General features: G+C 37.2%; 1 protein-coding gene across 4 annotated transcripts in view; it reads right to left on the reverse strand.

Annotated features, from left to right (window-relative positions):
- The window catches only part of Prkdc (protein kinase, DNA-activated, catalytic subunit), a 175,861-nt gene that overhangs the window by 155,079 nt on the left and 5,858 nt on the right, over positions 1–14,924 (reverse strand). For all 4 annotated transcript variants that reach the window (XM_058574014.1, XM_046428525.2, XM_046428524.2 and 1 more), the window contains exons 7-11: positions 14,818–14,917; positions 10,479–10,534; positions 10,361–10,391; positions 9,087–9,244; positions 238–384 (exon numbers count right to left, since the gene is read on the reverse strand). In XM_058574014.1, coding sequence (XP_058429997.1) covers positions 238–384; positions 9,087–9,244; positions 10,361–10,391; positions 10,479–10,534; positions 14,818–14,917 — 492 coding nt within the window. The remainder of the gene's footprint in view (positions 1–237; positions 385–9,086; positions 9,245–10,360; positions 10,392–10,478; positions 10,535–14,817; positions 14,918–14,924) is intronic.

Genomic DNA, 14,924 nt, shown 5'->3' on the forward strand with positions numbered 1-14,924 from the left:
TGTATCCTTTGATAAGTTAATTTCTCTGGATCTCAGTTTCCTCGTGCATAAAACAGAATAATACTCAGCTTATAGAAGAGTTATAAGGCTCTGAGATAACATGTATTAAAGGATTCTTACATAGTAAACACTGAAAAAGCTCTTAACAACTGACAATAATACTGTCACAAGTATGAGACACTATCCTTTAAACACTCAGGTGAAACAAAAAGAATAGAGTTAATTAATGAGCCATACTCCCGCAAAGAGTCCATATCCACGGATAGCAATGGATAACTCCTTGTTGTTTGAATCTGTGTTTCTGATGATTCCATAGAATTGTTCCATAAAGTACTGGAGCTTAGTCTTATGCACCTCTGCATCTTTTGCCACCATAAAAGAAATCTGTAATTACATAATATTTATCTTTAGAAATACTTAATAGCAAAATAATCTATACAAATATGAAAAAACTGAAATTGTTTCTATACTATTTACATACTAACAGTTATAATTTCTGTTACTCATAAGACACTTTACTTCCATTTGCTTAGTCTGAAGTTCAAGAAAGATAGACTCTTAAATAATGATATATTTATTGTATGTGATATATTCTTCCTAAAGAAATGAACTAAAAGAGACAGGGAAATGTAGAAAGTGATCTGCACACATGCAAAATACAAATTTTGATAAAGCAGAAAGTAGTCATTGGAGCACATGTCATCCAAAGTGTGAATGAAACTATCAGACCCAGTGGACAATGAATTCAGAAGTCATAACAAATATAAATTACAACTTAGAATCAGAAAGACAAGGAATCACAAACTTATTAAAAATAAGCTACAGATTATAAAGCTTAAATGAAGTGAGGGAAGGGGAAAAAAAAAGTGCTTTTAAAAGCAAATAGATGATTATCTACCAACTAAGCAACAGTGGCCTAAACGCAAAAACATAGGTAATCAAAAGAGCTTTCCTAATTTTAGGACAAAGACTGTCTAGGATAAGAATGGAAAGACTTGAGATAATGAACAGATGGAAAGGGAAAAAGGAGCCACCTTCCATCACCAACCAACTACAACATTCCCTAATTCTACCCAAAGCCATCAGGTCTTAGCATTTGTCCTTCTCCGGTCTTTGTTCCCCATTCATTTTACAAGGATGGAGAATCACGGATATTGCTTCAAAATTTCCTTTCACAAAACAGACCATGAACATGTTTCTCAAGAAGTAAATAAATAATATCTTAATTTCAAAAGTTTTTCATTTTCTGAAATTTACCGAGAAGACAGGATAGAATAAAATATTTTAGCATATGAAACAATGCTATATCATAATATCATTAAAAATTAATCATGCAGAACTCGATGTGCCATCAAGAGAACATACAACAGTGGAAAATCTCAAGGTTGCAAAAACTGTGAATAATACTCCTTTAGGGCAAAATATCTTTCTCTTCACTCCTTCCTTCTACAAAAAGAGGAAAAGAGAGGGCAAAAGGAGAAGGGGGGAAGAAGACAAAATGAGAAAGGGGTCATCAAAATAGTGATTTTTTTTTGTTGGTAGTGGGATTTTAGAAGATTTGCACATTGTCGACAAAGTACAGCATCCCTTTATGTTCAAAACACTAGAAAAACTAGGGATAATAGGAACTTAGCTCAACATTGTAAAAGCTATATATGCTAAACCTTAGGCTAGCATCATTCTAAATGGAGAAAAACTGAAGGCATTCCCTCTAAAATCTGGAACAAGACAGGGATGCCCTCTATCACCACTTCTATTCAATTTAGTTCTTGAAATACTAGCCAGAGCAATTAGACAGACAAAAGAAATTAAAGGCATAAAAATAGGAAAAGAAGAACTTAAATCATCACTATTTGCGGATGACATGATAATATATTTAACAGACCCAAAAGGGTCTACAAAGAAACTGCTAGAGTTAATAAATGAATTCAGCAAAGTGGCAGGATATAAAATCAACACGCATAAATCAAAGGCATTCCTGTATATCAGCAACAAAACTTCTGAAATGGAAATGAGGAAAACCACTCCATTCACAATATCCTCAAAAAAAAAAATAAGATAATTGGGAATCAACCTAACAAAAGAGGTGAAAGATTTATATAATGAAAACTACAACCCTAAAGAGAGAGATAGAAGAAGATCTTAGAAGATGGAAAAATGTACCCTGTTAATGGATAGGCAGAACTAACATCATCAAAATGGCGATATTACCCAAAGTTCTCTACAGGTTTAATGCAATGAGAACCAAAATTCCAACGGCATATCTTGTAGAAATAGATAAAGCAATCATGAAATTCATATGGAAAAACAAAAGACCCAGAATAGCAAAAGCAATTCTAAGCAGGAAGTGTGAATCTGGAGGTATAGCGATACCAGATCTCAAACTGTACTACAGAGCAATAGTAACAAAAACAGCATGGTACTGGTACCAAAACAGGCAGGTGGACCAATGGTACAGAATAGAGGACACAGAGACCAATCCACAAAATTACAACTTTCTTATATTTGATAAAGGGGCTAAAAGCATGCAATGGAGGAAGGATAGCATCTTCAACAAATGGTGCTGGGAAAATTGGAAATCCATATGCAACAAAATGAAACTGAATCCCTTTCTCTCGCCATGCACAAAAATTAACTCAAAATGGATCAAGGAGTTAGATATCAAATCAGAGACACGGCGTCTGATAGAAGAAAAAGTTGGCTACGATCTACATACTGTGGGGTCGGGCTCCAAATTCCTTAATAGGACGCCCATAGCACAAGAGTTAATAACAAGAATCAACAAATGGGACTTACTTAAACTGAAAAGTTTTTTCTCAGCAAGAGAAACAATAAGAGAGGTAAATAGAGAGCCTACATCCTGGGAACAAATTTTTACCCCTCACACTTCAGATAGAGCCCTAATATCCAGAATATACAAAGAACTCAAAAAATTAAACAATAAGATAACAAATAACCCAATCAACAAATGGGCCAAGGACCTGAACAGACACTTCTCAGAGGAGGACATACAATCAATCAACAAGCACATGAAAGAATGCTCACCATCTCTAGCAGTCAGAGAAATGCAAATCAAAACCACCCTAAGATACCATCTCACTCCAGTAAGATTGGCAGCCATTATGAAGTCAAACAACAATAAGTGTTGGCGAGGATGTGGGGAAAAGGGTACACTTGTACATTGCTGGTGGGACTGCAAATTGGTGCAGCCAATTTGGAAAGCAGTATGGAGATTCCTGGGAAAGCTGGGAATGGATCCACCATTTGACCCAGCTATTCCCCTTCTCGGACTATTCCCTGAGGATCTTAAAAGAGCGTACTATAGGGATACTGCCACATCAATGATCATAGTGGCACAATTCACAATAGCTAGACTGTGGAACCAACCTAGATGCCCTTCAATAGATGAATGGATAAAAAAAAAATGTGGCATTTATACACAATGGAGTATTACGCAGCAATAAAAAATGAAAAAATCATGGAATTTGCAGGGAAATGGATGGCATTAGAGCAGATTATGCTAAGCGAAGCTAGCCAATCCTTAAAAAACAAATGCCAAATGTCTTCTTTGATATAAAGAGGGCAACTAAGAACAGAACAGGGAGGAAGAACATGAGGAAAAGATTAACATTAAACAGAGACGAGTAGGGGGAGAGAAAGGGAGAGAGAAGGGAAATCATATGGAAATGGTAGGAGACCCTCAATGTTACACAAAATTACATATAAGAGGTTGTGAGGGGAAAGGGGGGGGGACAAGGGAGAGAATTGAACAACAGCAGATGAGGTAGAGAGGGAAGATGGGAGGGGAGGGGAGGGGGGATAGTAGGGGATAGGAAAGGTAGCAGAATACAACAGTCACTAATATGCCATTATGTAAAAATGTGAGTGTGTAACCGATGTGATTCTGCAATTTGTATTTGGGGTAAAAATGGGAGTTCATAACCCACTTGAGTCAAATATATGAAAGATGATATATCATGAGCTTTGTAATGTTTTGAACAACCAATAAAAAAAATTAAATAAAAAATAAAAAAAAGAAGATTTGCACATTATTCTTGGTACTGTGTGTTTTTTTTTTTTTAATGCAACTAACCTGCAAGGATTTTAATAAGAAATTTATAGAAAGCTATTAAATAAAAAAAGAAAAATTTGGGGACTGGGGTTGTGGCTCAGTGGTACAGTGCTCATATGGCATGTGTGAAGCTCTGGGTTCAATCCTCAGGACCACATAAAAGATAAATAAAATAAATGTGTTGTGTCCATCTACAACTAAAAACATATTAAAAAAAAAAGAAAAAGAAAAATTTCTTTCCCATAGGGATAACATTTAAATTTTAAAATGCATCTATAATAGCAAAAAATAATAATGGAAAATAAGATAACATGAAGCTAGAGGACAATGAAGTGCTAATACAAGGACAAACATAAAGGTGAATGGAACAAACTAGAGAGTCTAGAAATAAGTCCACACTTATATGGTCAATTGACTTGTGTGTGCATTACTAGGGATTGAGCCCAGGTGTTTTGCCAATGAATTACATCCCCAGCCCTTTCTATTTATTTTGAGACAGTCTCACTAAGTTACTCAGGCTGATCTTGAAGTTGTGGTCCTCCTGCCTCTACCTTCCCAAGTAGCTGGGATTACAAGTGTGCATTACTGCACCTGGCTTGGTCAAATAATTCTTGACTAAGGTGTCAGGGTAAGTCAATGGGGGAAATTAAGTCTTTTCAATAACTGGTGCTTGAACCAACAAATGTGGGGAAAAATTGACATCAACCTTTATTTTATAACATAAGCAAAAAGTACTTCAAAATGGATTATAGACCTAAATGCAAATGATAAAACTATAAATTTATTACAAAACTTCCTAAAGAAAATTCCTTCTTAAAGGGGATACAGGAGCTGGACATAGTGGCACACACTGGTAATCTCAGTGACTCAGGAGGCTAAGGCAGGAGGATCTCAAGTTTGTGGTCAATCTCGGCAACTCAGTGTTTCAAAACAAAATAAGAAGGGATGGAGACATGGCTCAGTGGTTAAGCACCCCTAGGTTTAATCCCCAAAACAAAAAAAAAGTGGCTAATAACCACAGGGAAAAAAAGGATCAATAACAACAGTCATCACAGAAATCCAAAATAACCTGGGCGTGGTGGCTCATGCCTATAATCCTAAGCGGCTCAGGAGGCTGAGGCAGGAGGATCACGAGTTCAAAGCCAGCCTTAGCAATGACAAGAAAGCACTAAGCAACTCAGTGAGACCCTGTCTCTAAATAAAATATAAAATAGGGCTGGGGATATAGCTCAGTGGGTGAGTGCCCCTGAGTTCAATCTCTGGTACCCAAAAAAAAAGAAATCCAAAATAAAACCCCAATAACATTATGTACCATTAGAAATAGCTAAAATTAAAGTGACAATACCAAGTATGATTGAGTACATAGGAAAACTAGAAAAAAAGTGGTTTTAGTATTTTACATTCCTGCATCACTGGCAGGAATGTAAAATGGTAAAACCACTTTGGAAAAGAGTTTGATAGTTTCCTCTAAAGTTTAACATACATCTATCATGTAATCCAGCAATGCCACTTCTAAGTTTTTACTAAAGAGAAATGTTAGCTGAGTGAAGTGGTGCACACCAATAATCCCACTGGCTTGGGAGGCAGGACGGTTGCAAGTTTGAGACCAGCCTCATCAACTTAGTGACACCTTAAGCAACTTAGCTAAATAAAAATAAAATAAAATTTTAAAAAAGAGCTAGACATGTGGCTCAGTGGACAAGCTCCCCTGGGTTAAATCTCCAGTACCAAAAAGAGAGAAACAGAGAAATTTGACACTTGGGTACAAATGGACTTTGCTATTTTATTTACAAAAACCCCAAATTAGAAACAAACAAATGTCTGTGAATAAACTATCCATACCTTGGAATACTATGCAACAATAAAAATGAACTACTGACACACGCTACAATATGGTTAAATTAAACTCTCAAAAACACTCATAGAGCCAGGTGTGGTGGTGCATGCCTGTAATCACAGCAGTTCAGGAGGCTGAGGCAGGAGGATTACAAGCTCAAAGCCATCCTCAGCAACTTAGTGAGGCCCTAAGCAACTCAGTGAGACCCTATTTCTAAATAAAATACAAAAAGCTAGGGATTTGGCTCAGTGGCCAAATGCCCCTGAGTTCTATCCCCGGCAACCACCCCCCCACCCCTGATGCCAAAAGAAAAGAACCAACACTGACAGAGCAAACCAAGTTAACCATAACAGAACAGACACTATAAAACTTGCATGGAATTCTACAAAAGGCAAAACCAATATTTTGTGTCAGAAAGCACTGGTTGCCTATAGCTGGGAATGGGGACAAAATGCAGAGGCTCAAGGGAATTTTCTAAGTGTTATGGTTTAGATATGAAGTGTCCCCCCACATTCATGTGTGAAGACAATGCAAGAAAGTTTAGAGGTGAAATGATTGGGTTACAAGAGCTTTGACAATCAGCGTGTTAATCCACTGATAGGGATTAACTGTGTGGTAACTATAGGCAGGCAGATGTCACTGGAAGAGGTGGATCACTGGGGACCAGCCCTTGGGGTTTATATTTTGTGGTGAGGGCAGAGCTCTCTTCTGCTTTCTGGAGACCATATCCTCAGCCACCTTTGTCCACCACTCTCTTTTGCAGTGATGTTTTGCCTGATCTCGGGCCCAGAGCAATGGAGCTGGCTATCTATGCACTGAAACATCTGAAACCATAAGCACCAAATAAACTTTTCCCCCATTAAAACTGTTCTTCTCAGGTCTTTTGTTCACAGCAATGAAAAAGCTGACCAAAACACTAAGTGGCTGGAAGTATTCTGTCTTGAACAAATTACACAGTACATATATTTATCAATTACAACTGTAAAAAAAAAATAAAATACATGCATGCTGCTATATATAAATTATACCTCAATAATGCCCACTTTTGTGTACGTGCCTGTGGGCATGCTAGGCACGTCAGTGTCAGGAAAATAAACAATGTTCTGACTCCACAGGGAGAGGACACTAGAAGCTCCATGTCTGGTACTTTCTTGGTCTCTGTACTGTGTGTCTTCCTTTACTTGATTTTAAATTCTGCATTTAGCTGTAATAAGCCATTACTGTGAACTTAATAGCTTTGAGTTTTATGAACCTTTTTAGCAAAAAATCATTTTTTTTCTTATTTTGGTACCAAGAATTGAACCCAGGGGTGTTCAACTATTTTTTTTTTTTTAATATTTTATTTTTTTTTTTATTTCTCGGCGGACACAACATCTTTGTTTGTATGTGGTGCTGAGGATCGAACCCGGGCCACACGCATGCCAGGCGAGCGCGCTACCGCTTGAGCCACATCCCCAGCCCCGGTGTTCAACTATTGAGCCACATAGCCACATCTGTAGCTCATTTATTTTCTATTTTGACACAGAGTCTAAGTTCCTTAGGGAAACTAAGTTGTTGAGGCTAGCTCTGAATTTGCAATCCTCCTGCCTCAGCCTTCTGAGCCACTAGGATTACAGGTGTGTGCCACTGTGCCCAGCACAAACTATCACATTTGAGGGTAGTTTTGGAAACCCCTAAACATGCAACAGAAGTCAGCTATAAGGACAGCACTGAGGGAATTGTTTCCTAACTTCTTAATTGCCTGAACTCTTTAACTTTTTCAAAAATTACACAGTATTAGGAGAATATCTTCAGTGATTAAATAACATCTATTCAATCTAAGTGTTTATTAAGGATTGGAGCAGGAATCTGAAATTAAATTCTCTGGCAAAGATCTGCAATGAAGATGTTCCGTGAAGCTCATTAACGGCAAATAGCCAAACCAAAGGAGGGCTAATAGTCATCCCTGCAGGCCCCCTCCCCAGCTACCCTCTGCTATGACAGGCAGGTGTTATTAGTGAGCATTGATTCAGGGATGCCACCAGGTGTGATTCCCTCCAAAAAGACTCCTACGTAAGTCCTGGACGTTCTTATTCATCTTAGTAACAAAGCCTGAAATGCCGTCTCTCAAAAGCCAGTGTTTATTGAGATCCAAACATATTTATGTGAACCAGAAAAAAATAATACCATAAACTTTCATTTTCTATAACAAATAAGATCAGCCAATTAAGCAAAACAGGCATTTTTATGAGGAGGACCAGGAAAGGAAGCAACCTTAATATCAAGAATAACTTTGACAGACAAGTTTGATGGGCAGGTTGAGAACAGCAGAGGAACACTAAGTTGAGAGGGACAGCAGGAAGCAGTAGGGGGCCAGACACAAAGCACACTTATTTCAGTTTTGTGGGAGTTGGACCACACCCAGACAAAGAACAGCAGTGCTCTCTCTCTCTCCTATTAAGCTGTGAATCTCAGGCCAATAGTGTCTGCACACAGTTCACAGTTTTCCTGGACTAGTCTGTGCATTTACTATCACTTATTCATTTTTAACAGTTCTCCAAACAAAATTTTGACTCTCTAGGATCTTTCATCAGATCCAACTTGGCAGTCTAGCTCCTTAACACCTAGCCTACACTACAGGAATTTCCAGATGCCTCTGGATGCGCACAGCAATTTTGAAACCACTGCTCAGAACCACAATCACAACACATTCCCCTCAGCCAAAAAAGATCTGCTTCAAAATTTGCCAGATGAAATTCTGCAACTGCATCCTATCTATACGGAAAACCCACAGGGACAAAGGTGCTCTCCCTATCCTTGTGGTAATCTCTCATACAAGCCTCTAGCTTCTCATAGCAGCTAGCCCTTACCTCCCGAGAGATGGGGTCCTTGGTCCCCCAACCTCCAGTTTGAGTAGCCCTAACCTCCCAGCCTTTCCTCTAACTCATTCTCTGACACATCTTAGCTCCATGAGACTTGCCTCAATGTTGGCTCTCTGTCCTGATCAAAATTAGTATCTTACTAGCTCTCTTGGTCCAGGGGCCAGTTATGAGACTGATGGAAAGTAAAGCCTTCTGTTCTAAACACTACAGATGCTAATGGATTCACTTATATTTATTTTTCAAATTTATACATAGAAGATTAGTATTTAATTTTGTAAAAAAAAAAATTTTATTATGAAAGTTGAATTTGTAGTACCTGTTTCAAAAAGGATTCCAGGGCTGAATATGCAGCTTTTTTCAGTTCTACATTCATATGGCTACACCACTTTGATAGTACTTCAAATAAAGAAATGTAGTTTTCCAAAAGGCAGGTACTAAATTGAGATGCATGCAGAGTAAATAAGCGTAGGCCAGCTGCAAATGCAAAACACATTATACTTGAAATAGGACAACATAACAGTATACTATGGGGACACAGCCACATCAATGTTATGGCCATGCAATTCACAATACCTAAACTGTGAAACCAACCTAGATGCCCTTCAGTAGATAAATGGATTTTTTAAAAATGTGGCATAGGGCTGGGGTTGTGGCACAGCGGTAGACTGCTCACCTCACACGTCCGAGACCCTGGGTTCAATCCTCAGCACCACAAACCAAAATAAATAAATAAATAAATAAACAAATGAAAGAAAATAATTTTTAAAAATGTGGCATATATACATAATGGAATATTACTCACCAATAAAAGAGAATAAAATCATAGCATTTGCAGGTAAATGGATGTAGTTAGAGAAAATAATACTAAGTGAAGTTAGCCAATCCAAAAAAAAACAAATGCCAAATGTTTTCTCTGATATAAGGAGGCTGATTCATAGTGGGGTAGGGAGGGGGAGCATGGGAGGAATAAACAAACTCTAGATAGGGCAGAGGGGCGGGAAGGGAAGAGAGGGAACATGGGGTTAGAAATCATGGTGGAATGTGATGGACATCATTATCCATACTACATGGATAAAGACAAGAATTGGTGTGAATATACTTTGTATACAACCAGAGATATGAAAAATGGTGTTCTATATGTATAATATGAATTGTAATGCATTCCATTGTCATATACAAAATATTAATAAAATTTTTTAAAATGAAATAAAATAGGACAACATAAGCCAGAACAAAGCAGAAAACTAAGAAAGCTTCAGGTCTATGTCAAAGTTAAAATTGTGTTCATGAAGACTTAGTACATCATACTAAATCCAGATTTATTTAAACAAAGCCAGAATCAAACAGCATGGATTCTCTGAAAGATACCCTAAGATAAATATATTTTTAAATCATGAATCTGAGCATAATCACCTCAATCCAGCTTTGTGTTATAAAAACTAAACTCCCAAAACCTTTCTATAATAATTATAATATGAAACATCACAGATGTTATAGCACTCACTTTCATTCATAGTTTAAGTAAAAACTTATTCAAGATGTTAATCGAGTAATGTAAAATACCACAACTTATTAAATATAGACTCTTACCCAAGGGGACAGCATATCTCTTCAGATCAATCTGTTTCAGAAAAAAAAAAATTCACCATCAGTGTTTGAAAATCACACATCTCAACCATAAAAGACTGAAGAGTAATATTTATCCTACCTGAGGACAAATTGCTTTTAGTGCAAAATCAAAAATCTCCCTTGAAGTCTGTGGATCTGGGGAAATAACAAAAAAAAGCCTGTTACAAATCATTACAGTATCACCTGATGTACTTTACCAATAACTCTGCAGATTACCAGGTTTGCTTCAGTCAGGCTGACTGCATTAACTCCAAGTCTCTTATGAATTCAGGAGTAACCCCTTTCAACACTGGATCCAACTAGAGAGATGCAACTCAATACTGCTGCACAGTTATTACTAGAGGAAAGTAGAAAAATGTGGAACAAGGAAGACATGTGTTTAAAATCCAACTCATCACTTACAAGCTCTGTTAGATAATCTCTCAGAGCCTCAGGGATAATTTACACCTTCTTTAAGGGTTGCCTCAAGAATTACATAAAGTAACTCATTCCAGTCCAAACACATTCCACCCCCCCACACCCTTAGGTATTTATTCCATGCATAACACATGCCAAATTATTATGGGAATTACAAATGTGAATAAAATATAACCTTTGACCTTACTGAAATTATGATCCAAAAGGCAAGACAGAACAGGCACAAAACTATAATGTGAGGTTCTTATCCTGGCCTGAATGACATTCAGTTATTTGTATTTGTCTCCCACCAAATTATTCACTGCAGCTATACAGTAGTTATGGTTTATTCATCACTGATTTCTCCACCCTAACAGTCACCTGCAAGAGCAGAAAAACGCTTTTTTGATGGAAAGACCTACTGTCTTTCAAATGAAGAACAGCCCAGAGGATTATATGATAGGAGCTGGATGGAATTTAATTGAAAACAATTTTATGCATATTCAGGAAAGGCTTGACAGACATGGCAGCATTTGAAATGGGACTGAAAAAATGGGTATTAGGGGCTGGGGTTATGGCTCAGTGGAAGAGCGCTTGCCTTGTATGCATGGGACACCACCTAAATAAATAAAATAAAGGTATTGTGGCCATCTACAACTAAACATTTTTAAAAAATAAGTATTATGGAAAAACTTATTCAAATAGAAAATAACAGTGTAAACACAGTATGCAGACACAGGGGCACACTTATTTCATATAGCATAATGTCATCTAGATTGACCCATGTTACAGCCTATATCAAACTTTCCTTCCTTACTTTATGTCTGGATAAGCACTTGTGTTAACACAAGAATATTCAGAAGTGAAATCATTAGAACATGAGAGCTGTAACCTAATCAGTTCATACTAGTTTGAATGTACTAACTGGGTGGGAAGAGTGGGTCACTGAAAGCATGCCCTGGAGTGGTTCATTTTCCCTATGGCCCCTTCTCTCTTCCTTCTTGGCCACCATGAGTGAAGCAGCTTCCTCCACCACACCATTCAGCCATGATGTTCCGTCTTACCTTAGGCCTGGCTAACCATGGACTAAAAAATGAGCAAAAATAAACTTTCCCACCTCTAAATTGTTGTCAGGGAGTGGTCACAACAATACAAAGTGGACTAATACAACTTGACAGAGTGGGAGCAACAGGACGTAAGACAGAGGAAGGCAAATCACACAGGGTTGCTCCAGTATTTTTTCTTGCTAAGAAGCAATAATAAGGGTTGAGTAGAGCTGGGCACAGTGGCGCACATCTATAATCCTAGGGACTCAGGAAGCTGGGGCAGAAGGACTACACATTCAAGGCCAGTCCTGGCAACTTAGTGAGACACTGTTTCAAGATAAAAAGGGTTGAGGATATGGGGATATAGCTTAGTGGCAAAGTAAAACAGATTCCATCCCCAGCACCACCAAAAAAAAAAAAGGTAGAATTGAGTAGAAAAAATATTAGGTTGAAATGTGAAATTATTCTTTTTTTTCTTTTCTTTGGAGGGGGCGGGCAGGTGGTGGTACCAGAGATTGAACTCAGGGGCATTTGGCCACTACTCCATATCTCCAACCCTATTTGTATTTTATTTAGAGACAGGGTCTCACTGAATTGCTTAGCGCCTCACCATTGCTGAGGCTGGCTTTGAACTTACGTCTTCCTGCCTCAGCCTCCTGAGCCACTGAGATTACAGCATGCGTCACTGCACTCACCTTAAAATTATTCTTTTTGGGAATGAGCAACCTGATGAAAGCAAAACACACAGAAGTACAAAAAGCTGGCAATAACTTAAAATTTTAAGTGCAAGAAAGAGCAAATATTTTTAAAGGCAAATTTTTTTGACCCTAAAACACTTTTTAAGAAACTAGGAAAAGGTCTGGGGATGTGGCTCAAGTGGTAGCGCGCTCGCCTAGCATGCATGAGGCACTGGGTTCGGTTCTCAGCACCACATAAAAATAAAATAAAGATATTGTGTCCACCTAAAACTAAAAAATAAATTAAAAAAAAAAGAAAGAAAGAAACTAAGAAATAAAATAAAGTTTTATAAGCTTAGAGTGGTATCTGTTACATTATCTTCTAAACCTTTAGCTTTGAATTATTCCAGGAGAACACAGCTATGAAGAAAAGTATATTAAAGAAGACTTAAAATCATAGGAAAGGATCTGCATCTTCAGAATTTCAAAATGTTGATGAAAAAAAATCAAAGACCTAAATAAATGGGGGAAATATACTGCTTATGGATTGGAAAACTCAGCATAGTGAAGATGTTAATTTTCCCAAATAGACACAAAGGTTTAGTGCAATGCTTATCAAAACAGCAACAAGGGTTTTGTTTATTTTCTATTTTTGTAGACACAAGCTTATTCTAAAATTCATAGTGGAAAAACACAGGGTTCATGATACTAAATTGTTTTGCAAAAGAAGAATAAAATGGGAGAACATACTCAACAAAAAGACAGTTCATTAATGGCAGGGGACAGTCAAATATATCAGATCAAAGAACTCAGAAACAGACTCATAAGATATGCTCAACTGATTTTTTTTTAAAAGGTACAAAAGCAATTCAATGGAGATTTGGTGATGATTTCAAGGATATGACACCAAAAGCATAGGCAAAATAAAATAACCAAAATAAAGAACTTTTGTGCATCAAAAACAATAATCAACAGTGAAAAAACAATCCATGGGAGAAAATATTTGAAAAACCATTTCTAAGAAACTGATATCCAAACTATATGAATAACTCCTATAACTTAATAACAAAAAGCCAAACAACCTGATTAACCTAAAAAAAAATGGACAAAGGATCTGAACAGACATTTCTCCAAAGACAGAAAAACAGTTGGGTGTGGTAGCTCACATCTGTAATCCCAGCAGCTTGGGAAGCTAAAATAGGAAGATGACAAATTTTAGACCAGCTTGGGCAATTTAACGAGGACCGAAGCAAGTTAGCAAGACTCTGTCTCAAAATAAAAAATAAAAATAACTGGGGATGTGGCAAAGTGGTTAAGCGCCCCCTGGACTCAACCCCTACAATCCCCAGTACAAAAAAAAAAAAAAAAATCTCCAAAGATATGGAAATGGCCAATAAGCATACACATAAAAAGGCTCAATGTTAAAGAAGTGCAAATTTGAACTACAATGAGATACCACATCACATCTGTTAGGATGGCTATTACCCTTGTGCACTTCTAGTGGGAATGAAAAATAGTGTAGTTGCTATTAAAAAAATACATATATGGCAAGTCCTCAAAAAATTAAAAATGTTACCATACCATCCAGCAATCACACTTCTGGGTAATCCAAAAGAACTGAAATCCGGGACTCTGAACAGGTATTTGTATACCAATGTTCATGGCAGCACTACTGGTAATAATCAAAAGCAGAAGTAAACTAAGTATCTAATAATGGATGAATAGGTGAATAAAATGAGGTATATTCACACAATGAAACATTAGCTGACCTTAAAAAGGAAGGAAATTATAACACATGCTAACATGTATGACTATGCTAAATGAAATAGATACAAAAAGTTATAGCCTATGAGTTCATTTGTATAACATTCTCGAAATAACAGAACTATAGATGGAGACAGAATAGGGGTTGTGGGGAGAAATGGCTGTAATAAAATAGCTCAATGGAACCTTGTGATGAATCTGCCTTGTTTAGTGATGTACACACAAACCTACCCATGTGACAGAACTGTTCAGATCTAATACACACACACTAGCATGTGCATGTATAACTGATGGGATGTGCTGAAGGTCAGTGGATGGTGTCGATGTTAATATGGTATTGTGCTGTTGTACTATAGTTATAAAAGATATAATCTTTAGGGAAAATGGGAAGGTGTATCAATCTTTCTGGATTATTTCTCACAACTGCATGCAATTTCACAATTGGTTAAAAAGTTTAAAAAATCAACACTAGTGGTCTTTGTTAGACTTATAGTTTTTGAATACAGGAAGAAAATCAAGCAAAGTCCTGAAATACCTTCTTCCATAGACTTAGTAAAGTTACACAGAAGCGAGGACAGTCCTTTCAGACAGCCAGCCAAGACAGGTTGTTTGGGCTCTCTTACTGCTGATGTCATCTAAAAC

Source organism: Marmota monax, unplaced genomic scaffold (genome assembly GCF_021218885.2).
Source record: "Marmota monax isolate L192 unplaced genomic scaffold, Marmota_monax_Labrador192_F-V1.1 WCK01_AAM20220418_F8-fsc00044, whole genome shotgun sequence".
NCBI classification, from domain to species: Eukaryota; Metazoa; Chordata; class Mammalia; order Rodentia; family Sciuridae; genus Marmota; species Marmota monax.